Below are 26,945 nucleotides of genomic sequence, written 5' to 3'. Positions count from 1 at the left end.
AAAAAGAAGATTTATTTTTATTATGTGTATCCGTGAGTGCCTGCATGTATGTGTATGCACACTGTATGCGTTCTGGTATGTGTGAAGGCAGAAAGAGTGTGTCACAGGTTGAGGCTGGAGTTACAAGCTGTTAGAAGCTATTCTTTGTGGGTGCCGATTACCAAACCTGGAATTTCCACAAGAGCAGAAAGTTCTTTTAACTATTGAGGAATCTCTTCAACCACAAACTTTGATTTTAAGCAGAGATATACGTTAGCATGTTGTTACAGATCAGGGTCATCCAACCTGTTGCATGTACCCCAGGGTAGCTACAAATGCAGCCCACTACAAAACCACATGCTTACTTGAAACACCACAGGATTATTTTTAGTTACTTGACAGCATGGTTTTTGAGCATGAATTTTCAAGAAGACAGTATCATGCCACAACACCATGCAAAACCAAACCTATTTGTGTTCTTGATATTTGCATGCATGTAATGTCTTCAATTTTACCAAGGTTTGTGGCTTTCAGTTGTGTTATCTTCCAGGCAAATGCTCAGAATGGCCCACAGAACTGACCTGTGTTCATAGTTAACTTGGAGAGTGAAATGTGGCTGTTGTCAATGAAGTCTTAACTTTCCATTACAAATGCTAGGCAATTAAAGTTACTTGGAAGACAGGTAAGTATTCTGATTTGATTATGAAGGGTCCTCCTCACTTCAGCTATGCCTCTTGGGCTGTCGGTGGCCTCACCTGGCCCTCTGCCTCCCCCAGCAGACCTTGAGTCAACAGCAGACCACTGCACCCATGTCCTTTGCAAGTCTGAATGCCCAAGCACTCCTCGCCTTTCCACCCAGGTGGCTCCCTTCCATTTTCCATTTTCAGCGATAACCAAAGGGCCTGGCTTCACTCTGCTCTGTTTCTATTTGGTCTCCTTGGTGGGCCAAGAAGTAGACGCTACTTTTTACCCCCAAACTTATCAGAGCACTGTTGCTGAAAACTGAGAGCAGTTTATGACCTAGTAAGAGCACCAGCTCTTTGCTGTTGGTGTTGACTTGTGGACACCAAGTCTCTCTTCATATATGCTCTAAACACTCGTCATGATCAGGCGCTGGGAATAAACCTTCATGAGCTTACAGCTCAATAGATACTCTAGGATGGACTTCACCTAGAAATTCACGGTCTTCAGTTTATCCTTAGACATCCAGGCTGAGATTGGATTCTGAGACACATCATGTACCTGTAGGGCTACAGCTCTAGACAGGACAGTAGATATTCAACTGTCTCCCACAGGTGATTCTGGGCCACTCAGTTTGGTGCTCATGGGTATCTTTAGGGAAGGAAGAATATCCAGGCTCTAAATGGACCCTAAGCAGGTTCTATATGAGGAGAGCCTGGGCAACACATCTGAGACTTTTATCAATCTAGGGTAACAGGCATAATCTAGGATGCTTCTATAATCTCAATAATCTTTTCCTAGAGTTCCATCTAAAACCAGGAAGTGGGCTGTAAGATCTCTGGGGAAGCTTGGCAAAGAAGTAAGGAGACCTCTAGCAACTCCCTGTGCAAGCACCGCCTGTGGCCTCCATACCTGATCCACTTGGCTGAATTGACTTAGAAATGGCTACTTTGGTGTTATTGGAAGAAGTGGATCTAACTGGAGTCCAGGGTAGGGAGTATGGACCAATGCTAATGCCTTCTGAGCCTCTTTACCATACGTTCCCTTATCTCTTATCTACATCTCTCTGAGATGTGTTGATCAAGACTTAACCTTTTCTGCTTCTCCTCTGTCTACAGTCCTGAGTGTCAAGTCCTCACTATGAGCACAGAGAACAAAGAGCAGAAGGTGTGGCTCTTTGCAACATATCTCTGTAGCCCTGGAACAAGATTGGCCCACAGCTAGCTTGGGTGTCCACGCATCTGGTCGCTGTCATGGTTTTCTCACACCTTTTCAGACTGCTGGGACCTTCTCACCAGGGGCGTCAGTACTGCCTTTGATCAATCTATACCTCTCCTAAAAGGGCACAGCCAGAGTGAGGAAGCAGACTCCTAGCTTCCCTCGCTGTGCTGGACTCCCCACGTGCAGCCCCTATGGAGCAACTGCTGCTTCCAATTCACAAGGATACCTTCTGAGCCCTCATGGCCCAGTGTGCTCAGTAGACTGGCTCTCAAAAGAGCATACTTTTCTCTCCTATGCCAGGGACCTTTCACTGTAGCCTGAATCAGACAACTTTCTGTTCTGACCTTCCCTGACTCTGTGCTGTATGCAGATACCCAGCCTGTTTCAAGTGCAGAGGGAAAGGGGCATGATGGGTTGTGGACTTAAGATTGTTTACAGTGAGAACTGGTGATCAGTTCCTGGGGCTGGAATAGCAGCTTACTGTTCTTGAAGGAATGCTGCTCTGACCCCAAGGAATCCACGAGGACCATCATTGGCCTGGAGGAATAGGTTCAAACTCACAGGGCTTTGCTGTAGGCTGTTTGAGAAGCAAAGTCAATTGCTTTTCCTCTAGTTCATATCACAGGAGGTATAAAGAGGGGCTTTCTGGAAGCATGGGGTGGGCTTTTCATTCTAGCTGATCCTGTATCTCCCTCAGTTTAACTGTTATGGATGGTATATGACTGAGACCCCCAAGAGCAATTAGTATATCTCAAGTCACGATGTGGGCAGAGAGAATGGGATCCAAGCTCTTGCCTGTTCCTTATATCTTCACACCCATGCAGTCAGATAGTCCCACAGTGCCTTTCCTAGAGCCTCCCACCCTTCTAATTCTTGTGTGTTAATCAACTTAGAACTCACATAAAAACTACCTTATAAGTAATGGCAAATGTGTTGGTATGGAGGAGGTGCAGTGAGATCTCAAACACTGCAGATTTGGATATTTGGAGCTGGTGCTAACCTCTCTTTTACAAAAATGGCTGAGTGTGGGATAAAGAGAATCCGAAGACCAAACTGTAAGAGACAAAGGCTCTGTCTGTTGGGGAAGCAGGATTCTTGGAGGAAGCTGGCCAACAGCAGTTAACAAATTACCCTTTGACTTCCATAAGCGTCCTCACCCAGGATAGGAACATGCAGAATATTGTGGTTTCCAGCTGTCTTACAGGGACAGAGTCCTTCCTCTGTCACCTTCCACCATGACCTGCATGTGTAGTGTGGGCCTTCCTCTCCCAAATTCTTGTGACTGTAGGGAAAACTCCTGGGACTTTACACTAAGCCATTGCCTTGTACAGTACAAGGCTTTCTGGCCTCTAAGGAGCAATCCAGGTCATGTGGAGAAAATGGAACACCTCCCTCTGTAGAGATCTTCTGACACCAGCAGTTAGACCAAGAGTGAACCCTAGGACCTGTTAAGCTCTTCTGCTAAGACTGCACGGTCTTAGAGTCAGGTTTGAGGGGGTAAAACCAAGTGTGGAAAATTCCACATGGTGACGTTCACTGAGGATGCTTGGCAGCTATATTTGAATACAGAACTTTATTAGGAAGATGGTGGGTGAAGATACATCACTTTCACCGATAATGACTTCAAAGTAGAAATGGCTTCTCAAATAACTGTCATATATTAAAAATGAGAATAAGAAAGCACACGCTGCATATAGGAAGCTGCCTTCTCCTGGACCGTTTTCACATTATCTGGGAGACAGAACTGAAACAAAATACAGTATTCACCACACACAACACTGAACCCATCGCTGCTTAGACACTGCTAGGCTGTCGAGGTTGGCAACTTTGCTGAGTGGGTTTTGGGAACTTGGCGAGGGCAGAAGTCTGCTGGGGGAATTTGGAGGATTCTATGGAACATTTTGAAGAATGAGATTACCTTAAAATGGGCCAGGGAAGCTGTTTGGGGAGAATGCATCCCTGGCTCTCATCCAGCTGAAAAGGGCGCATGGCCTGGGGATGACTGACTTCTGGGAGGAAGCCCCTGGTGACACCACTGAGATAATCACCCATGAGAAGATGAACAGAACCCACTGGGGAGGCCTTAAGGCCTCAGGCCAAGTCCCTCAGAGGAATGCAGCCCCTTGCCCTCCAAACCCTCTCTCAAAGCCTTGATCAGCCAATGTTCCTTGCTAATGTCCCACTGTCCTCAAGAGCCAGCAGCAGTGTATAAACACAGGGTACAAACCTGGGTTTGAACACAAAGCAGACCGCAGACCGTATGTTTCCACCCCTCTTTCCCTATCCAGATGCAAAGGCTGGTAACAGAGGGACTGGCTACCTGGCAGGTTACTTGGCGCCCAAGGGAATTCTGGCAGCCCCAGGACCAGCAGGGACAGCTAGGTGCCCTGGGTCAACAGCCATTCAAGGACTGCTGTGCTTGTGTTTTGAAAGCAAGAGAATGGGGGATTAAGGTGGGGAGGGACTTTTCCGATGTAAATGTCCTATTTAAATGCGAATTTGCTTTAGGCAGGCTGTCTCCATCTAGAAACTGAATGTCAGCAGAGGAATTGATACACAAATCCGGCTCCCTAAAGTTTCTACCTTTCTTTTTCCTCCCTGTGAAGGAGACTTTGAAAGGATCCCTAACTGGAGTGAAGATGGAAGGCTGTATTTGTTTCCTCCCAAGCAACACCCTTCAAAGCTTGGATTAGATGCAAAGTGGCTAGTGCATAGCAAGCCAGTGTGTGGTTTCTATTCCAGGGCTGAAAATAATTTGGTGTCCTCCTGAGGATCCAGCTCTTACAGCTAGCCCTGTGCCCCTCCTTCCACCCTACTCAACATTTTTAGTTTTTTGTTCAAATTTGATTAAAATCTTGTTGGATTTTTTCATCTGCTGTAAACTCAACTTAAAGGACTATTTGTAGAAATCCCCCCACCACACACACCCCACTAACAATTCTACAGATTATTCACTCTCAAACACCTGTTTTTGAAGACTATCTTTCGGTAGCTTACTTCCGAGTCTTTCTCGAGTGTCCAGCCAGCTGGCTGCCACCCTCCTTCCTTTCCTTACTCTGTCTGTATTGTTTGAGGAACTAGAGACTGGCTTCTAACTGGGCTTTTGTCAAAGTGGCAGTGAACTTGCATTAAAAACTGCAGAGGACAAAACTCCCAGGGCCACGCTTCCCAGAGCGGCACCAATCCCACCCTTCGGCTGTCCTGAGGAGAGGTAGGTAGTTTACCCCCTTCCCAGGGAAATGCCTGCCCATCAGGGCCCAAAGCCGATGCTCTTAGTCATTGACTTTTAAAACTAATTGAAAAGAATTGAGACCTGTTACTCCTCAACAGAAGAATGCATTTGGTTCCAGGAAGGTAGTAAAACCCCACAGTTTTAAGCTAACAGTTATGGAAATATGGAGGGTCCAGCTAAGCACTGTTGCAAACCACCTTTCTTTGGGCTATGTGTGTCTAAAATGGGCCCCATGAGAAGGGAGACAGCAGGGCTGTTTCCATGACTACAACCTGGACCTCGGGGCCATCACCTCACACTCAGCCTTTGCATTTGGGTTAGAGACAGTGCACGGACAAGACATCGATCATGATTGAGAAGGACATGAGCAGGGGGTTGAAGAGACAATATTCCAAACAAGACATAGATGCGCGCAGGGTAGGGGCAGGGGGAGAGACACCAGACATTGGCTTTTCCTTCTTGCTGTCCCATTTGAATAAAGGATTTCATCTCGAGAGTCCTTTTTCAGGGTCATGGAGACAGTCTTGCGGACACATGGCGATGAATGGATGGATGGATGGATGGATGGATGGATGGATGGATGAGACAAAGTGATGAGCATGGTGGGTTGAGGAGGACAGCGTGGGATGAGGGTGGAGCTCACTCTTCCCTGGCCTCATGTTCCTGCCTCAGCTTGGGAAAGCCCTGCAGTCCTTGGAGGGTGGGGACACCCAGTTCCTATTCAGAAGAAAGGGTGCCTCCTGCCTCAGCTCAAAGAGACAAACCTGGAGAGCCACTACTAAGAGAAGGTCCTCCAAGGGAAGGATACTAGAACAAAGGAGGTAACATAGTGGCCTTGGCCTGTCACCAATGACGTTGGAAAATCAGACTAAATGAAAAAAAAAATCACCATGTATCTTGCTACATAATAAAATGTGAAAGTACAGCAAAACTGTGCAAAGCAAGTCCCTTGCAAACGGCTTCAGCCCTGCTCAGGAGCAGAGGAAGTGGCTCTGGGCCCTTCCCTAACACTGACTTCAGACCTAGGCTCCTCCTGTAAGTTCCTCAGGCGTCTGACTCACACCTCTCACATCTTGAGCCTCCTGTTGACAAGAACAGAGGAGACACATTAAGGCAGTTTCTCACCACGTGCCTGGGATGCTGCGTGCGTGGCCTAGTGCCGAGCCACAGGCCCTACTCCTTAGTGCAGCTCACAGCCACCGATCTTCCTTCCGAGGCCTGAGAGAGTGGGAGAGCAGGGAAGGGCACAGCCGGGGCTGCCGCTGAGGATCTGGATGGTGGCGGGAAGCAGAGAAGATGGGTGAACAGGTCAAGCACAGGGTGAGGCAGACACACACTGGCACAGATGGCATGGTACAAGGAGCACATGACAAGGCACACCGCCTTAACCTTAGGACACCGGTGCTGAGACTACGCATTGACCCTAGCAGCAGCAGGTACCCAGTGTTCCTGGGCATCCCCAGGCCTCAGAACTCCAAGAGAAGAGGCCATTCCCATAGCTTTCATCAAATAATCACTCTTCCTTGAAATCTCTTGGCTGGTTCCACACCACCAGAAGAGGTCTTAGTGCTCAGGAGGTGGTCTCTGGAGCTGTGGGTCCGTCCGGACGGCATTTATGCTAGACAGTGTAAGGACTACCCCTCTCACCTGCCTGAGAAGTCGCAGGAGCACATCCTACTTCAACCCATCCTTAGATGAAATCAGCTTCCCAGGCATTTCCATGAGGACTCTGTCCAGTGGGCCGGGGTTGCCCACCAGACGGGCTTCATAAGCACAGTGGGTTCCCGGGAGCTTGCTGTGCCTCCTAAGAAACAGTTTCCACAGACAGCTCTGCTAGGAGTGAGAGACGAATGGTGGGAGGCGGAGTCCATGGGCATTTCAGAAAGTGGTCTTCCAACTCAGGGCAGCCTCAGTTTGGCCTTTGGTTTCTAGGGGCCAACAGTTCTTCCCAGTGTCCGGTAAGGGTGGGGCATCCCTTTCTAAGCAGAACTATGGCTTGAGCACAGATCTGGCCTCCAGAAGTGTTTTATTAATAACAGGAAGGGTCCAGATGAGGCCACTCAGACTAGATTGTAGCCAGCTGCCACAGGACAAACAGTAGCCCTGGGCTTGAAAGGTGCCCACCAATAGTCCAGCCTGCTATCCTCAGATCTGAGGAGAGGATACAGGATAGGAGAACTGTCCAGATAAAGGGTAAGAGCTGGTAACACGGGTCTTCCCTGAATCCCCCTAGCAAGACTTTCCCCCAGCCAGGACCGTGAAGGACTTTACCTGTTTAATGCAAGAACCTCTAAGGAACATAGAACTTAGGAATCCAAGAGGGCAACACACACAGGGCCCTGGGCCTTCCTTCCCCTGCAATCCATTTAACACATCTTCAGATCATTTCTTCTTTCTGCACCAATTATGAAAATTATACCCAGAGGTCTGGGGTACAAGGTGTGTGTGTGTGTGTGTGTGTGTGTGTGTGTGTACATGAGGCAAAGAGGAAGGTGAAGAAAAAAGTCCCTTTCCAAAACACTACTAAAATCAGAGCCTTGCCTTCTAATTGAAACCAGCAAAAGACAAAAACAAACAAACAAAACCAGACAAAAATTGCCAGGTGAGTGTGGTGGGTTGGGATAGTAGATAATTCCAGAGCTTTAACCCAACTCACAGAAGGCAGACATCTCTCAGGAGTGAGGATGGAGACTGTGGTGCCCAGACAGCACACCATCCCAGGGATGTTGGGACCAAAAGTGGGGAAGGACAGACTAAGAGTCCCTGAAGCTGCTGGTCCTTCACAAAGTTCCAGAGCACATCTATCCTCTCCACGAGAGACCCGTTTAAAGACTCTAAAGTGAATTTCACTCTAAAGTGAAAAGATTTCCTGAGAAGCAGCCGACATGTGTTCTCTGAGATTTCATCCTTTCTGCTTCTCACCCAACACAGTCTGCAGAAACCCTTCTGGACTGGAGTCAAAGCTGCTCCCACAGGCGGGGCAGCAGGGCTGAAGGCTGTAGGTATTTGGAAAAGCTGCAGGTGGGCCTGAGAGCAAGTCAGTTACCACATGTCCTGAGAAGGCCACAAGGGGCAGTGTGGCTGAGGGGAAGGCACTTGCCCTTTCCTGGCTAAGCAGACCACCCTGGCCTTCATGGGATTGAAGGTGTGAACCTTGTGAAGTCCTGGCCAAGGGGGCTCAGCTCGGGGCAATGCTGCCAGGCTAGGCAGCTCCTCTTTGGCTTAGTCTCCACCCCAGTCTCTGCACATCTTTCTTCATAGCTTTAGCAGACAGAGCAGGGCCTAAGAAGCACATAAATACAGCAGCTGGTGTGGCCACCAGGGCAGGAAAGCCTAAGCACCCGCCCTGGGGTATGGGGTCTGCCCCCAGAAGAGGGAAGAGTTTACCATCAGGTTTGAGCACCTGCCCGGAGTGTGGGGTCTGCCCCCGAAGAGGGAGGAGCGAGTTACAAAGCGCCGGAGCAGAGTGCACTGCGGTCCATCGGCAGAGGCAGAGGAAGCGGGGAACTAGTTTTTCCTTTTCTGGGCAGCCTTTCTCTTCTTCTGTCGCTTCTTTTTTCCTATCTTTTCTTTTTTCCCCACTTTTTCTTCTCTGCGCCCCCTTAGATAAAATTAGTAGAACCATTAATCACATTGCAACATAGAGGAGTGTATCTATCTCAGTTAGCACAATATTTAGCATTGCGTTCTGAGTCCATTTAGCTCGGTCTTGAGTTTGAGACCTGGAGGCCACTTGGCAAATGTGGTTCACAAGCAATTTATCAAAGTAAACCAGATACTTTCCCCACCCCAAAGTTAAACAGGGGTGCCCTAACCCTATGACCCGGGAACCGCTTACAGGGACTGCCAGTTTGTCTGGTTGGTCCTGGTTTTGAGCATTCCTACCAAAGCTCATCCTGAGACATAAATACACATCTCAGAGGGCAGGGAAGGAAGCTCTGGGCCTGCCTTCCCTTTCAATGCAGAGGTGAACTCTGCCTTCACTACAAATCTGCATTTCAAATTATACAAAGCAGAGGAGGTGGAGGCCCCCCAACTCAGGCAGCCCTCCAAGAGAGGCAGGATGATTGATCCCACTTCTCTTTTCTGGATGCTGGGGAGCATCCCTAGGGATTACTGAGATTGTTCTAGAGAGCTAAGGAGAAGGATGGTTAGCGGAGTTTTTATTAGAGCGACTGGTTTGTGACTGTCACATTAAAATGATTCAAGCTGAATGGTATTTAATGATTTATGGGGTGAGGCCACCTGTTCCCACAAAAAGCCTGATATTAACATGGCCCAGAGTCATGGGATTTTTTTACATGGGAAAATAGGAAAGCTTGATATTACTGGAGTTGAGTCTGGGGATCACATGAGGATGTTAGGAGAACTGAGGAGAAGGAGGAGGAGGGGAAATTAGTGAGTCAAGTATTATTCATTAGAAAACTAGCTTGGGTTAAAAAAAAAACACAAAAACTTTCACTGCAGACGCAGCCTGTTCATGAGACAAGCCTGCCGCAGTGTCTGTCGCTCACCAGGACTGCAGGGCAGCCCACAGCACCTGATCAGCAGGTACACCTGTTTTTCTCCATCTTCAGAAATGTATGTGCACTCCATCTAACAACTAGTAGATTTTATTTCAGGTAAATAAATTCCCACATACGGTAGGAGGTTTACAGCATGAAACAATTAGCATTTTATTGCTAGTGCATATAATGTCACAGTTGATACAATTTCATTCCAAGTGGAAAAATACACCGTGGCTGACACCGGAAAGCTACAATACATTTATATGTCATATATATTTCTTTACAAGTTGCCAGTAGAGCAAGATCATAGAGATATCTACTGGCATTGGTATGGCTCCACTTCAAATATATGAATTGACTACAAATATATTCTGAAATACATTTGTCTTCCAAAGAAACATAAAAAGTGCACAAAAATATATGTAAAAAAATGCCTTGTAAATAGTTACCAAAAACCACCAGGGCCGTCTGTGATCATAAGAATGTATGCAAGTTTTCTCTTGTCTCCATTTCTTATTGGAACCCAGAATCCCCACTGTGGCTTCATGGCAAGATTCTGGCTTATTCATTATTATTATTATTATTTTCATCACTGATATTCGATCAGAGCCCATAGAGCCACTGTTGAAATATATAGGACTCAGGGACAATTACCAAAATCCAAGTCCTCAACGTTTTCAAATTTAAACTTCCGTTTATGATAATTCTCAGACTTGTGTTTTGTGGGTAAATCTAGGCATGTTCTCACATTATCCAGGATGGTCTGGCTCCATTCTACAGGAGGCCAAAGAAAAATCTCACAAAGGGCCCAAGTGAGAGGAAAGCAAAGGGAAGAGAGGGAGGGGGCACCCCACATCACTCTCCTCCCTTCCATTGCAGCATTGGTCCGTCAGGCTACAGAGGTGAGAAGCGGAAGTCAGATGAAGCATGCGTTTGGAGGCAAGCAGAGAGCAGGAACGGCTAGGAAAGGGTCTCTGAGCACAGCTTCAGGGATCACTTCTAAAGGAAGCTTTCCGACCCCAGGGACTGAACTGGATAAAGGAGCCTCTCTCTGACGGATCTTGTGTTGAGTGACTCAGGGCAAGGCATCTGTCGAGGAGCGCCCCCTGCAGGACAAGCCCTGCAGCGTTCCTCGGACTCTGCTCTGGCGGAAGGTTACTCTCTAGGGCTCCCTGCAAAGCCACCGCCTATAACTGTGCCCAGAGGCCCCAGGACAAAGAGAAGCTCCAAAGCAAACTGAAAAAGGACCTTGAAGTAATCACTGCTTTTAAAAATGAAGATGAGGATGAGGAGAATGGGGATGAAGCTAACTGGTTAGAGTAATACAATTCCTTAGAAAAACCCCAGTTATAAAAGCTCCATTGTGCACGGGCGAGGGCACGGATGAATATAAGCTGCAATATCGTACCATATGCTATGGCGGAGTGTCTTTATGCTGGCAAACCTTAGCATGACCCCGGTCAGTGCTGTCCCGCCGGCCATCCTGGCCAGGGTTCAGGCCCTCCTCCCCACCACTGCCCTTGCATCTCCCACGGATGTCAGCCTTCCTCGGGGGTCTACTGGAAAGTCCTTTGGGCTGTTGTGCTTACTTGTTTAAAGCTTTCTCCAGGTACTCTTGGATCCACTTTAATTTCGGGTCAATGCACACTTGTCTGTTGTTGTTCTTCAGCCTTGCACTGCCAAAACACAAGGGGAGAGACGCTGTACAGCCGAGTGGGAGAAAGCTATCCTGTGGGCTCACCCGACACACCCAGCTAAAGGTCCTCACTGCAGGGCCCAGCTGCTGCTCCTGGAAGCATCAGTTTTGGAAGACATAGCACTTGAAGCGTGTTGGGACCACCACCGCAGAGTTAGGGACGTGCTAAGGATGTTTCCCAGGGGACACAGAGAAGAGACCACAGTGGAGGGATTTGAGCTTCTGGCCGAGTCGGAGCTTGGCAAGTGAGGAAAGCTAAAGGAAAAGGAAGGACGAATATCCCACAGGAGTCAAAGCACCCAAAGGGTGTGGAGGATGAACCACCCAGAAGGCGCGGATGACTGATATCATGGTCAGGGGGAGGTCTTGGAAAATTCTGGAGAGTGCCAGAAGCAGCCTAAGAACTTTTGACAGATCACCCTGATAGTACATGGGACAACCTTAAAGGTAGCTCTGGAGGAAGACGGCAGGAGTCCAGAAGGGGAGGAAAAGGGCAGGTGAGGTGAGATTGTTCAGGTGGGCAAGGAGCAGTCTAGACAAATTGTCCAATGGTTGCCCGAGCGTGTTTACAAGTTCACAGAATGCTTCAAGGTCTTAGCTTTGTGGATTTGTTAATTGACGCGGTGTTCTTTCTCCCATCCCTAGAACTTCCTAATGGGCAGATGAACTGGTGAGCTTATCTCTGGTTATTTTCCATCAAGTCCTGGATGCCAGATAATTAAAAAACCAAAACCAAAACCAAACAAACAAACAAAAAGCAACCAAACAGAAATTACGGGAGAAGACTCCTCTCCAGCTAGTGAACTGTCTTCTAGGAAAAACAAATGCCTATTCAGTGTCCTAGGGACAGGCAAACCTCTTCAAGCAGGCTGCCCTGTAGTTGACCAGTCGTTCAGAGGGATGTAACTTCAACAGGGATCAGGGGTGTCAGTCTGGATCCTGCCATTTATTAACTTAGTGATCACCCAGAATCAATAGTTATATTTGGCCCTCTAAGTTCAAGGGCCGTTCCCAGGGCAGTGCACCAGCACAGCCTATTCAAAAGTAAACTCATCATCTTTAAAATCCCTTTCTCAGGAGAGTATTGTATTTTAATCAAAACAACAAAAATAATGTTCATCACCCAGGTCTCTAAAGCCTACTGTACATAACACAGCAGCCGAGGCTGGAAAGGAAGGCTGATGAGCACACAAAGTCTGAAGCAGTCACCGTTGGGTGACAAAGCCGTCAGGCTAGCATTGTTCCAGCTGCTGCATCCCTTATACTGTTGTTAGTGTTGAGTCCTCTGAGGATGGGAACCCCTGCTGGGGGGCTGTGAGCAGGACAGACTAGCACAGGACATCTCTGCCAAGTCTACCAGACTCTGAATGAGATATTCACATCATTTATACATTTTTTGGGGGCTTTTCTTATTTCCCAGGTAAATTTAAATCAAATACTGGCAGCTACCATCACACTCCAGCAAACTCAAAAACTCTAAAACAAAATGACCTTTGAATGCTGACCTCTGAGCAAGTGAGTGCAAGTGAGTAAAACTGACCCCTGTGCCATCCTGGCCTTGTAATTTTTTTTTTCTATATGAGAAAGGATTAACTTTGGACACCAGAACCTTGAAACTGACCAGACAGACACAACTGTCAGCTGAGGGCTGACCTCCATCAAGTCCATGGCTTTTTCTGTAGAGAGACGGCCCACTGTGCTGCAAGAAACAGCGTGGAAAGCAAGAGTGAGAAACACTGAGGACATCAGGGCTCTGGGGAACAAAAGTATCCTTTGAAACCCATGTCTGATGGCATATCAGTGTTCCCGTGGTGGTGGTAACAGCTGCCCCTAGTTATGCCAAGTCTGAGGCCTTCTATACCGTGCTCCTCTTTGGGGGATGGCGGCTAGGACTTACACAATCTGAAGGGCACAGTTTGGAGTGTTGAGGATTTTCAGATGCTTGACGTTGGCTCTGGCGATGTGGCTCTCGAAGAACCGGCAGGGGCATCGGTAGCTCAGGCTGACTGGTTTACCTAGAGGAGGTGTAGAGAGAAAAGTGGGGCCAGTCATTATCTGCCTGGTGCTGGGGGTTTGGTGGCGCTTGTGGGAAAGACTCAGGAACAAGAGCAGGAATGGTTACAGAAAGTTTCTTGCAAAGACCATCCCCTCGGCCAGGGATCACAGTGAGATCTGACTAGGCTCAGCCTCTAAAGGAAAAAGGACCCAGGAGAAATGGGGTGGCAGAGTTCTGGGCTCCCTTGTGTCCCTCTGGTGCAGGCCTGGAGGTGGGGGGGGGCTTCCCTTCTACCACCTGCAGTTTTCCCTCCTCCCACTCACCCTATCCTAAGCCCTGGAAATCACAAAAGAATCCAGAGGGGAGGCCCCGGATTTACCTTCTATCCAGCTTTTCCCAAAAGCTGGGGTCAACTGTGGCTTTTACGGTCACTACCTGGATGCCTAGGCCTCCTGGATCCGATTACCAGCTTTGTTTGCCAATTCACCAATTTGCAAAATGCTATAATTGACACTCATTAGTGTAAATTAGCAAGGGACTCCTTTAGAACCCCTCTTAAGAACTGCGCTTTAAGTCTAGAATTGCAAACCCTGAGGACTGCTGGATTTGTAGCTGCTCCCCCAACAGCAGGATTTTATCCTAGCTCTACTGAGCATCCCCAAATGTTTAAATTTACGGGTCTTTTCACCAAAGTTTAAACGTATGACTGAGAATAGTCAGCCCCAGGATTTTCAGTTTGCTTATTTAGAGTTCCAGGAGACGTCTGGGTATTCTGAAGTTCACTGCCTTTGGGAAGCAGCTGGAGAAGTAGACCAAATTAAATATATGATGGGACTATCTTCTTCTGCAGGCATCATTTAGCTAAGGGATGCACGCCCCAGGAAGGGTAGTGTCTTTAGACTCTAAAGCATAGGAAAAACAGACTTCAGGTACAGACCAAAGTCTAATCCAGCTCTGCTGCCACCCTGAACTTGGGAATCTAGAGAGCTTGGCTTAGGGAACCAGGGGTCCATTCAATCTAACAGGCCTGGGAAGCCTGCTGCCCTGGGTTTAACCAAAGAAGCCTTGAGTGTCTAATATCTAGCTTCTGAGTTGGAGTAGCTGATGGGAAAAGACAGGAACCACAGCAAGGTTAGCCGTGCTGCAACTTGAGGGCTGTGTAAGATCAGAGGGCACACAGGCACTAGGAGGTAAAAAAGTTCATTCGGGCAACATTCAGGCAACGCAGTGGGGTCCTGCCTAGAGAACAGGTCTGATCCAGACACTGTCAACAATCCAACTCTTCCTAGGGTCAGAATATGCTGAGGGTGAGACACCCCCTTTACTCTGGACAATTGCACTCCAACCTTGAGGACCTGAGTCCTACATTTCTGCCCCATACCTAACTTCCCAGAAAGCAGTACTGTTTGCCAGAGGCTGTGACCCTTGCAACCAGCTCATTCAATTATTAATGCCCAAATCAATGTGCTTCATGACGGGGCACTGGGGGGCCAGTGGGAAGTCTCAGCCTCCCGGGTGTTCTCAGTAACAGAAAAAAATAATCTAAATTGCCTTTCATTTCTTTTTTTACTAATCCGATCAGCAACTGACTATTCTTTTACAGAACATTTCCCTCGGACTAGGCAACTCCAACCATTCCCGTACCCCGTTGTTCACAGGGAAAGAACCCAAACCAACAGAGTTGGTGCACTTGGGCAGCATTTAGATCTCAGTCTCACCAAGAGCCCCGACTGTCCCTCAGTTCTCTCCAGGAAACACCACAGCGGAGGAAGGCAGGGGATCGACTGGTAGGGTTTTGTTTTGTGTTCAGAGGCAACGGTTTGTTTTGTTTTGCAGCAATGGTGTCTTGTAACAGCGCTGAGAGTTTTCTCTTCAGTGTCAAAAAAAGAAAACAAAATGAAAGCCCTTTCCCAGTGAAAGAAGACACCACCCTGGGTCTGGGAGACTGAACTCCGCTGCAGCTCTCATTCCAGAGCTGAGGACTCCGGGGCTGGCTACAAAAGCTCCCGTTTGCAGGTGTGTTTGGGGGTTGGGGAGAGGTGTGCATATAGCTTGGGTAACTGCTGCGCCTTTGTCTAGTGACCCGGGTAAGAAGAAAAAGGGGCAGCGAAGAGACGCGTGCTCAGGTCCGCGTCGCTACGGACCAACGAACTGTGCAGAAGCGCGGCCCTGGCTGGCAGCGCGAGTTCAAGAGCTGCGCTGCGCTGCTGGTGGCCCTGAGCCCCTCGAGGGTGCTGTAAGAGAACCCGCTACACCCGCAGGGGACGAAACTCAGCCTCACCACTGAACCTACAGCCAAGCCAAGCACTTCGAGCTGCTTGGCCGGTCTTTGAGAGTTTGCTGACACACGCACCACCCGAATGAATCTCTTGCACGGTCAACTCCGGGACCGCGCTGCCCTTCGCCTCTGGAAACATCTGGGCGCCGGTGGACACTAGCTGAGTGCAGCTGGCGCGCTCTGGGGCCCAAGCCCGGGACACCATCGCCCACGCTTCCATTCCGCGCCGAACCCACTCTTGCCCAACAATCCTGCAGGTCCTCCCCTGCAGCCCTCTCTAGGTCCCGTGGCCGCACTTCGCAGAGCACAAAACCTCGGTGCGACCCGTGGGACACGGGAAAGGGCACCCGGTGGGAGTGCGCCCTGCAAAGTGAACTGCCCCAAGTTCGCTTGTAGTGAACGGCGCCCACCGAGTTCTTTCTCCGCGACTTCGGCGCGGGCAGAGGAACCGCGGACCCGAAGGAGCTCCGGCGCAGAGCTGAGAGCCTTTCCCGGGCCCGGCCGCGGATTGCACTCACCGTCACTGATGCAGAGCGCGGCCAGCACCAGGGCCAGCACGGCGACGACCTTGGCGTCCATGGCGTGGGCGGGAGGGCGCGCCGGAGGCTGCAGAGCCGGACAGCAAGAGGACACCGAGGTGGACCGAGAGTGAAAGTGCGGCAGCGGGAGGCGAGCGCTGGGCGCTTTAGAGGCGAAAACCAGGCGGGGCGGGGCGGGGCTCCTCAAGGGGCGGGCCTGGAGTGTGGCTGGGGTCTCTGACGCGCATCCCCTGCGGAGCAGCCGCCCTTCCAGTCCCCTACCTACCCACCCCCTTCTTGGCGCCCTCAGTGTCCGCGGCTCCGCTGGGTGCTGAGACCTTTGATCTTCCCAGTCCCCAACTTAGGCGGGCTCTTTAGACCTGAATTGTAAAGAGTCTGGGCCGTAGAGCGTAATGCTCCCATCCTGCAGATAGAGAAACTAAGGGGCTGTCAAAGGCAAAAGCCGTGAAATGAGAACCTAGGAGACGAGTCTGTTTCACCGCATCCAAAAGTTTTGCCAGAGTACCCTTTCTTTCGTGCCAGGAACTTAAGCTGACCCACCTCATGTCCAGGGTGTCTGTGCCGCAGTGGACTGCTAGGCTTAGGGCAACGTGGACCAATCTACAGTTAGAATAACTTAGACTCCCAGCCAAAGTCTCACTACAGTCATTCCCGGGAAGATGCATTCTAACGTAGGGCTGTGCTACCGAGCAAAGAGACTAAACGGGTCTCCCAGAGATACTCAGTACCGTGAATTTTCTTTGCCATTTCCCCTCTGTACCCCTATTCTGTCGGCTGGGGGTGGGTGGGTGATTACAACTCTCACCCTGCAGAATGGAAACGGAGGAGAAATGACTGGGTCTCACTCCCGCGAAACGTCCTGATTCTCTGTGCTTGGTTTTAATGGGTGTTCAGTTAATGGAAGCTGGAAACAACTTCTTAAACTTCAGTGTTTCCTGCCTTTCCCGAAGAAAGTCCAGTGTTCTAAAAAGGACGAAAGAGTTCCCTAAAGCCCCGCTCCCTAAACCCTACTTCGGAAACTGGTCATTGGCGCTTTACAAATAGACCCATTGGTGTTTAGCCCTGCCGATAGATCGTTGTGTTCCACTCTGGTCAACCAAAACAACCCCAACCCGGGTGTGGGGAGACACGGGGGAGGGGGCAGACTGAATCTTGGAGGGCTAGAGGCTGGGGGCAGCGTCCTTTGGACCTTCCGCGCCACAGGCAGTGTTGGCCATTCTTCGACCACTTTTCCCACATAGCCAATTAGCGATTTGGATTCTGTTATCACGTCCACCCAAGGGAGTGCACAACAGAGACTTGCCTCGGTCTCAGGGCAATCTGGGAATCATATTTGTGAAGCAGTGGCCAGGACCTTTGGGCCTGGGGCTCCACCTAGGGACTAAAGAAAGGTGGAGAAGGTCAAGAGGAAAATGTTCCAGCCATGAGAGTGTCTTAAACAATTCCGCCAAGCACTTTGCATCCATTCATTTGTCAGGCACACTTTAGGGACTCAACTTCAAATCTGGAACCGCGCCGACCTGGTCCCTGTGTTTAAAAAGTAGCATTACAGAGAAGGCAGCCATCCATTTCTATCGGCTTTTGCACTATCCTGAGCGTTCAGGATGCTAAACTCTGAACTTGCTGGCCCTGTTATACTGCAGGATCGGCAGAAGCTAGGCTCCGGCGCCCTCTGGTGGTCTTAATTCCCATGCTCCCGTAATCCGAGATCAGGAGTTTGGGATACCTGATGCCAGTAAAACAGTTTAAAAAAAAAAAAAAAAAAAAAGACCAGATGCTCTTAGGCAAAAGCTCGGAGCACAAAAACTTGTCTGATGCTCCTATTCAGTACATCTCTGAGGCAAGGCAAACCTCTCCTGTAAGTCTGTCCAAAGCAGGTAGGTAGGTGTCTAGATCTCTTGCTATGAAATCAGGAGAGAGGGACCCACTCACAGCCAAGGAATGAGGGTGGGGGGAGGGGTGTCCTATTCAGGCTAAGAGCAAAGCAGAGGCCAACAAAGACTCTGGCAGACTTAGGCTCCAGAACCGAAGCTGATGTGGGCCACATCTGTCCCTACCCTCCAACAAGCATTCATTAAAATACGTTCAGTAGGTCCTCCTACGATGAGCTAGGCATGCACTAACAGTTCAAAATACTTAAAAGAGAAAAAATCCTGGGGTAGGGAAAGAAGGAGGGCTGAGTAACACAAAAGCCAGCCAGACATAAGTCACGTAAAACGCCAGTGAGTGGAGCCACAGCAGTAAGCGCTTAGGATTCAAAGAGGGTGGTCAAGGACCTGGATTTTAGATTAAAAAAAAAAGAAAGCTCTACAATTTTACAGTTGGTGAATGATTTTTATTTAAAACCATGTCCACTTTAGATAACTCCACAAAGAAAGAGATGCGGGGTGGGGTGGGGTCGTGGGGGTTGGTCATAAGCCTTTTGAATTTTCTCTATGCACAACCAAAGAAGTATCTCCCAAGCTTGGGGCTACCTTTGTTTATGCAACAATCCCTGCTCAGTTTCACCCAGTTCCTCTGTGGGAAGCCTTGTTTCAGGGAAGGCACACAAGCAGCTCATGTCTCTGTCAAGTCTGCAGCTCTCCTTCACACAGCATGGGAACAACGGGGGGGGGGGGTGAGGGGGGAGGCTGCTGCCCATTGGTCACTATCCCTTGGCCACTGCTCCTTGGCTTGTGGTGTAGACTATCCAGAAATCAACATGGGAGCCTGGAGGCTGACTTTAGAGTTACAAAACAGGCATGTCTGCATGGCCAGCCTCTGGGTCCCTGGTGCAAGCACATGCCCCTTACCTCTTTGCTTGACCAGGGCAGCTCCCTGCAAAGTTCACTGGCTAGCCTTCCCAGGTTGGCTTCTCAGGGCAAAGTCTTCATCTGCAGTGTAACTGCTAAGATAACTTCTGTTGTCTCTTTCTGAAAACAATATGATTATGGTCTTTTAAAAAACGACAGCAATAGTGCACAGCAAGCAGTTGCATCATGATATTTGCATGCATGCATGTAATGCGCCTTGAGGATAGACACTTGCATGTGTGCATGTAATGCGCCTTGATGATATTCACCTTCCTATTAGTTTTATCCCCCATTTTTCTCACTTCCTCCTTCCACATGCTCGGTAATGTCGTAGCTTCCTTTTCTGCTTTTCCCCATATTCCGCATATGAGCGAAAACAGGCAATGCTCGTTTTTTATGAGATTGAGCATATGTTCCCTTGCCAATGACATGGTTTTACCTGTCTTTATGGCTGAGTATAACTCTGTTATCCATATAAACCAGATTACCCATTCATCCATTGGTGGCATCTAGGCTATTTCCATAATTTGGTGGTACAAATATTCCATAATAAAAATGAGCCCAGGAAGCACTGGTTTTAGATGTAGATTTATGCATTGTTAAAGTAATATAAAAAATACAACAGTTCAAATATCAAGATTGGTCCTATTTTTATAAATGATTTTAGTTTTACAAAGCGAGTCCATTTATGCTAACATATGATAAAATAATCTAGGTGGCTGGGGACAGCAAATCTTGAAAATAATATAAAACGTCCAGAAGTCTTATATTGCACACTGTCTTAGCCAGGCTCTCCATTTAAAGTGAACTATTTGGCTTCAAAGTGGTGAAACGTAAAATTGAAAAGGAAGTCCTCATCGTTCTCACTTATACCCGGCTAGGCAGGAAAGAGATGACCAAGGAGTGTGCAGATCCTAAGAAGAGGGTGAGTCCTGGGGGTCCATCCCATAATCAGCCACCAAACGCAGACACTATTGCATATGCCAGCAAGATTTTGCTGAAAGGACCCTGATATAGCTGTCTTCTGTGAGGCTTTGCCAGTGCCTGGCACATACAGAAGTGGATGCTCACAGTCATCTATTGGATGGAACACCCCCAATGGAGGAGCTAAAGAAAGTACCCAAGGAGCTGAAGGGGTCTGCAACCCTATAGGTGGAACAACAATATGAACTAATCAGTACTGCAAGAGCTCGTGTCTCTAGCTGCATATGTAGCAGAAGATGGCCTAGTTGGCCATCATTGGGTAGAGAGGACCCTTGGTNTAGCAAACTTTATATGCCCCAGTACAGGGGAAAGTCAGGGCCAAGAAGTGGGAGTGAGTGGGTAGGGGAGCAGGGCGGGGGTGGGGTATAGGGGACTTTTGGGATAGCATTTGAAATGTAAATGAAGAAAATATCCAAAAAAAAAAAAAAAGAAGAAGAGGGTGAGTACATGTAAGATCCTTGGGCGTCTTTGGTTCTCCCACCCACATCAGTGTTCCTGGTCCCTCCTCCATGCAAGTCTAGTGGGGCTCTGTCAACAGACAGAAGCTTATGCTGCCCCCCCCCCACACACACACACACTGTCTCTGCTCACACAGCTCTGACACCTTGTTTAAATGACCTACTTGTATGGTAGTGGAGCTGAAGTCGCCAAATACCCAGAGCCTTGTTGCCGTCCCTGGAACCATTTGTATGCACTCCATCGGTGGTGGGGCTGGGTGGCTTATCAAGTATAAGCACTTGGCCCAGAGAAAGTATTTCAGAAGACATTTAACAAGTCTATTTCTGTAGGACTTTGGCATCCTGGTTCTGGGTCTATCACATTGGGCTTTCACTAAGACCACATTTTCAGTATAAGCTCTCCTGGCTTCCAAGACAAGAAGCTTGGACCGACATGGAAGAATCATCCAGGGAAAATGTCGCAAGTGCATGTGACCACCAGTAAGTCATAGAAACATATATGGGGACATAAGTCATTTCTGTGACAGACATCTAGAGGTCTCTTGAAGGTTTATAGTGAGGACTGAGGCTCAACATGTGCTGAGCTGGCCATGTTTTCCTTGACTGGATCCCAAACTGAAGTTCTTAAAAATCCCCTGCCACCAGGTGGGGAAGGATCCCGGGAAACCTGAGTCAGATAGCACTGGATTCCGGATACATGCATAGACAGGACCACCTGCAGGGAGCATGTATGTCCATCAGACCAGGATGTCTGTCTAACACCGTCCTGCTCAGGATGACCAGACACTCTAAGCACAAGTATTTGCCAACGCACAGCTAGAACAGCACCCAGATTTAATGTTCTGTGGAAAACTTGAGTTTTTCAGAGTCCAGGCCTGAGAGTAGCCCACTCCAGCTCCCAAGCAAGGAGAATCAGGTCTGGATTTGTTCCACCTCTCCATGCCTAGCCACTTTGACTTCAGCCAACCTTCCTTTCAGCAGAGAGGGCTCAGTAGCTAGGGTAACACTAAGAATCTAAACTGGAAGACAACAGTTGTACCTCACCAGAGGTATTGATTTCTGTGGTTCTAGTCACCTACAGTCAACCATGGTCCAAAAACATTCGGTGGAAAATTCCAGAAGTCAATAATTTCATGTTCTAAATTGTATGATGTTCTGAATGTGATAAAATCTCTTAAAATCTCAGGATCCCAGTCATCGCTCTGCCCAGCATATTCACAGAGCATCCACTACCTACTTGTCTTTTAGTGCTGCCTCAGTTACAGATGAAAGCCACAGGTCGCCTTTCCAGGGCTTGGTGTTACTCATGGTTTCAGATATCCAGGGTTGTTCTCAGATCACACTTGCAACTACTGTGTGTACCACGTTCTACTAGCCACAAGTCTGAGTGACAGACTGTGAGCTTGGGAGCATGTGTACCACCCTGTCACTCAGTGTCCCATTCTTGTCCCCTTTGTGTCCTCACACCTGCCCTATGAGATTAGCTCAGTGTTCACTGCTCAACTTGCAGAGGCAGATCCCCCCACTCCTTCTTATTTTTTATTTATTTTTTAACTCTGAAGACCTGGGATTTAAATGTAGTTTACAAGAAAACCAATTTGCTACACAGAAATTCAAGACACCTTTGAATTTCAGATAAATATATGTTGGGTTTTGTTGTTGTTGTTGTTGTTCTTGTTAGAATGTTTTGTGGGGTATGTTTATGCAGAAAAGAATTATTCATTGTCTATCTGAGATGCAAGCTTACCTATATATCTTGTCGTTTCTTCGGTGAGTCTGACAGACCTACTTCAGGATCTATACTTTCAGAGATTCCCTCCCTATGGGTTTTCTACCCATTCAGGACTTGTGGATAGAAAGAAATAAGAGGCACATTCTTGAATTGTCCACTTTCTCATTGAGGGGGTAGATTGAGTTTTATCCAGACAGGGATGCTGGTGTGTTGCTATGATAGAAGAATGCCCTTTCTCTGTTCCTTTTCTCAAGTTCAAGCAGACATTTGTCCCAGCCCTGGTTCTTCCCCTGAGCATTGCCCACGCCCCTCCTCCTCCTCTAGCAGAAATTCAAACAGCCCAGGCACTGACATCCTTTCTGATACAGGATGCATGAGCTGAATATTGGGAGGAAAAGATGATACGCAGAAAACAGCAGCACATGAATGTATCCTGGTGGCAAGCCAGGGAAAGGGACAACAATTCCTGGGAGTTGTGGAGGGCTAAGCCTGGTTCTTGCCTGAGCAGTCATTCCCCACTCCCATGTCAGAGAAGCCAGAATTCTGTCCTCGCTTACTGCTCTTGGATAGAGGGGGATCCTGTTCTCTGCTCTCCATTCCATGTCACTTTGGCGGAACAGCTGGAAACTGTGGTACACAGACTCCTCAGAGAATTTTTCAAGGCCAAGTTTGAAGATAGGTACCACTGAGAGCCGGGCCCAGAAGATATGAGTAGAATTTGGACTCTTGAAAATAATCTTTTTCAGCATGTCTTAATTACTCACCTACCACACCATGTGTCTTAGTTTTGTTTTGTTTTGCTGTGACAAAGTACTCCAATAAAACTCACTTAAAGGAAGAGGGTCCCTTTTGGCCTGGGGCTCCAGTTTAGAGTCCACCATGGCAGGGAAGTCCCAGTAGCAGTGGCTTGAGAAGTGGTCACTTTATATCCAGGGTGATATATTATATTTCTTCAACAGTGAGCAATAGAATACCCATGCGTGTTCAGCTTTCTCTTCCAGTTTCACTCACTCTATGGCCTACAAAATGGTACTTTTAATTAAAATTCAGAATGGTCCCTCTCACTCCAATCAAAACGCAATTCCAAAAATCTCTCATAGGCATGCTTATAACATAATGTGATCAAGACAACTTCATTAAGACTCCCTTTCCCAGTGCTTTTATATTGGGTTAGGTTGACACTAGTGACTTTCACATCATCTCTCTACCCATTCATATATATATATATATATATATATATATATATATATATATCCAATGATCACCTGTCAATCTAACCTACTCAACATCTGTCTGCCCACTGACTTACCTATTTATCATTTCTTCATTCATCCATACATAAATACCTTCTCCTTTTACACCTTCATCATTCTCCACCACCACACACACCTCTATTTATCTGTCCACTCACCTCTCCATCCTTCTAGCCTTAAACTCATGCATAGCCAGCAATTCCACCTGGCTAAGTTTCCATCACCATGTCTCTACTACCCTCTGTTCATCCACTCACTTCATCTACCCATCTATTTACCACTGGTTCTTTCCCCCAACTATGCCATACCAGTGACTTTAAGATGTTCTAAACTTAAAAGGCTTCCTCTGAATAAGATACATGTCTTCTGCAACCCAAAGCAAAAACCAACCAACCAAACAAACAAAACAAAACAAACAAAAAACAGGTCCGAGATTATAAACATGAAGATCATGCAGCAAGCCTCAGTCTTATGCAGATTAAAACCTTTACCTTTCATTTTGCTGAGGGACCAGTCCTCTCTGAAGGGCAGGAAACAAGGCTGGGGATACCCAGTCAGTGAGAGGACCGGTATCTGAACATGTCTCCCTCCCTGGGTTCACTCCCTGAGTTTTCTCCATAAGTTAAAAACAAATAGAGAAAAAGGAGAGAAACAAACCTCTCCATCTCTGTTTACCCTCTGCGTTTAATGAACAGTTGTTAACATGACTGAAACCATCTGATGATTTTTACCAAATGGAAAAATCTCCCTACAGGGGCAATAAAATAAATATTCAGGACAGAGAGAGGCGGTCGTAAAAGGCATTACCCGGTTGTAAACAGAGGCGGGTTGTGGTGATCTATTACCCCTGCCTTGGCAGCTTTCAACAGTTCTGGGATTCCAGGAGGGGATCTGACCCAAGGCAATATTTACTTCTGTGGCTTTTTCGGCGGGTCATTGTGGGTATAATTCTGTCGACCAGTTGACTGGAGTTGAGGTTTTGAGCAGGAAGCCAGAGCCCTAAGCACTCATAACTCAGGAAGAGTAAGGCACCCTTTCCAGGGTGTGCCAAGAAAAGCACATGGTACCGTCCTGGCTGTCAAGGTGAGGGTCCCACATAACCAGGCCATTGTCAGTGGGATATACAGCTTGTTTGTACTTGGGCAGACGGTACTGATGGCTGGCACATATGTTGGCTGGATTTCAGCCTGGAGGCCCAGCTGCATTTGGTGTTATAGTATGCAAATGCTTGGCCGTTAGATACATTTTCACTCACAGTCTTAGACTCTTTAAGGATCCCGAACTCTAAAGAGAGTGAAGCTTAAACTCACAAGGACAAGAATTATTCCCTAAGGAGCAAGAACTAAACTGGTTCTTGAAGTGGCCACGTTTAGTAAGCAGCCTCTGTAAAAGCGTCAGTGGGTTCAAATGTTGGACAGAGCAAAATGACCGCACAGACGGACCACACAGTGCTGCCTGCAGAAGCGTGTTTATGCTATCTTCTGAGGCGGCACTCAGGCTCAGAGTGGCAGCTGTGTCTCGGGAGTCAGTCTTGTAGCCTGGCTTTGGTCTTGGCTCTTATCGTTGGCTTTAAGACCCTCATCTCTTGGGTTTGCTTGCTACTAAACTTGACCCATGTGATGGAAGAGAGGACTTCTGAAAGCTGTCTTCTGGCTACCACATGTACACCGTGACTGTGCACATGTGTACCCATAAATAAGTAAATGTAGCTTAATTTTGTTTAAAGTTCCCTTCCTGTTCCCTGGCCTGGCTGCTGAAATGTTTGGTCATTGGTGGCTTTGGGTGCAGAAGAGTAGACACTTCCCGATGCTACAGTGCAGTTCAGGATACACTTGTTGGTGTAGACATGGGTCAGTGTATCACAGACAGGCCTTGCTTGGTGGTGAAGAGGGCAGTTTAGTAAACTTAAAGAAAAACTGACTATGAAGAACAAATTGAGCCTGATGTTCACCTCAATCTGTTGGATAGTCAGTTGGCCATGGGGTCTGTAGGACAAGGAAGCCCAAGTGGGCTGGGACTGGAGTAGGCTAGGACCGAAGCGTGGGATAGATTGAGTACTCAGGTAGGCCATGTCACTAGCTTCCACTGCTCTTTGACAGCCAGAGCCATCCCAGAACATCCTACGCACAGTTTTCTAGGATTCTGAAAATTGAGTTCCTCGTTCCTGCCCTCGCAGACCTGAGATGTTTGTGCCTAAACTCAGACACAAGTTCTCAGGATGTAATGATTAAGATCAGTGTTGGAGAATTACAGAGGCTGAGGATAGAGGCAGGATCTGTTGTTTTTTTCCCCTGTGGTGGCTCTATAAGCTCTTGGTGTCCCGAAGAAGTGTGGGTATATCTGTTTTTGTTTACCAGCTCCCAATTTACAGCTGACTCAGGAGGCTGATCTCTTTGTGCATTTATCTCTTTTATGGGTGTGTGGTGAGACAGAGTGCTCAACTCTATCTGTATATGAGAAATCTGGAGCTCAAGACCAGACCTGCGGGGGGTTGCCTGAGTGGAGGGCGTGGGACAGTGAGGGTATGTGGACTCTGAAGGCTGATGCACGGCTGCAGGTCTGCAAGTGGAGAATGTTTCTATCATGGCCTCCAGCATATCTGCCGTTAGTATGTCAGTCAGATTTATGTGGCTTTAACAGATACCTGAGATAATTACCTTATAAAGAAAAACAAAACAAAACAAAACAAAACAAAACAAAACAAAACAAGAAAGCCCGTTGGAGCTGAAGAGATAGCACAGCGGTTAAGAGTACCTACTACTCTCACAAAGGACTCAAGTTTAATTCCCAGAACAATGTCAGGTGGCTCACAATTACCTATAACTCGAGCTCCAGAGAAATAGATACTTTTGCCCTCCATGGGTATCTGGCACACACATGTATATGCATATATACATTAACATACACATGTGTGCACACACAATTATATATATTCTTTTTCATATGTGTGTGTGTGTGTGTGTGTGTGTGTGTGTGTGTGTGTGTGTGAAAAAACCCTTTACTTAGACTCAGTTTTAAAAGTTTCAGTTTATGAGCTGCTCCCCCTGTCATTTTGATGTGGTGAAGAGGCAGTGCATGGTGGAGCAAGTTGTATGTCTGGAAAGAGAAAAGGAGGGAAGAGACCAAAGTCTCACAATTCCCTTTAGTGACTCACGAAATGCCAGATCTCTCTGGGCCTCATATCCCTGCCTGATATGTAAGAATTTACACATGGAACTTGAGTGAGACATTTAAGAGGCACACTATAGCAGCAGGATGTTGGTTGAAAACCATGGACTCCTGTAGGCTTCCAGGGGACCTGCAAACCCCTAAGCCTTCATACTGGGGCTGCTGGAACAGTTGTCCAAGCAACCAGATCCTAGTCTGAGTCTCAGGGACAACTGGCCTGCCTGCAGCCCAGGAATACTTTATCAATGGCCAGCACCCTACTAGTGTTGAAGAAGAGGAAGAACAGTCTGAAGAGAGTAGGAACAGCAGTCCAGGGAGCCACATTGAAGAGGCTGGGATGTGCACACAGCACTGCTCCTTAGGAAGAAGAGACTGCAGGAGTATAGACTTCTGTGCCTCTCTGTAGCCAGAGGGCAGGGCTGACCTGG

General features: G+C 47.8%; 1 protein-coding gene across 2 annotated transcripts; it reads right to left on the bottom strand.

Annotated features, from left to right (window-relative positions):
• Window positions 1-3,435: 3,435 nt before the first annotated feature.
• On the bottom strand, window positions 3,436-16,283 carry Cxcl12 (C-X-C motif chemokine ligand 12). Of its 2 annotated transcripts, none has more exons than XM_021164524.2 (4): window positions 16,110-16,281; window positions 13,215-13,332; window positions 11,211-11,297; window positions 3,436-6,195 (listed from the first exon to the last, which is right to left on the bottom strand). In XM_021164524.2, the coding sequence occupies exons 1-4, from the start codon at window positions 16,168-16,170 to the stop codon at window positions 6,180-6,182; spliced, it is 282 nt and encodes a 93-aa protein (XP_021020183.1). In that variant the 5' UTR covers window positions 16,171-16,281; the 3' UTR covers window positions 3,436-6,179. The 2 variants fall into 2 exon arrangements, with proteins under 2 accessions (XP_021020183.1, XP_029334370.1); XM_029478510.1 differs by lacking the exon at window positions 3,436-6,195 and adding an exon at window positions 6,202-8,714 and having other exon boundaries at window positions 16,110-16,283.
• Between the last annotated feature and the right edge of the window lie 10,662 nt (window positions 16,284-26,945).

This window comes from Mus caroli, chromosome 6 (genome assembly GCF_900094665.2).
Source record: "Mus caroli chromosome 6, CAROLI_EIJ_v1.1, whole genome shotgun sequence".
NCBI classification, from domain to species: Eukaryota; Metazoa; Chordata; class Mammalia; order Rodentia; family Muridae; genus Mus; species Mus caroli.
The sequence above is the reverse complement of the archived record's forward strand: the minus strand, read 5'-3'. Positions and strand labels throughout refer to the sequence as shown.

Bases quoted from the DNA above. Each gene is read 5' to 3' on its own strand.
- Cxcl12 (XM_029478510.1), bottom strand. From the start codon at position 16,170: ATGGACGCCAAGGTCGTCGCCGTGCTGGCCCTGGTGCTGGCCGCGCTC. The intron at 11,298-13,214 runs GTAAGTCCTAGC...GTGTTTTGGCAG, and splicing joins AACTGTGCCCTTCAGATTGT to TGCAAGGCTGAAGAACAACA. The intron at 8,715-11,210 runs GTAAGCACAACA...ATTTTATCTAAG, and splicing joins CTGGAGAAAGCTTTAAACAA to GGGGCGCAGAGAAGAAAAAG.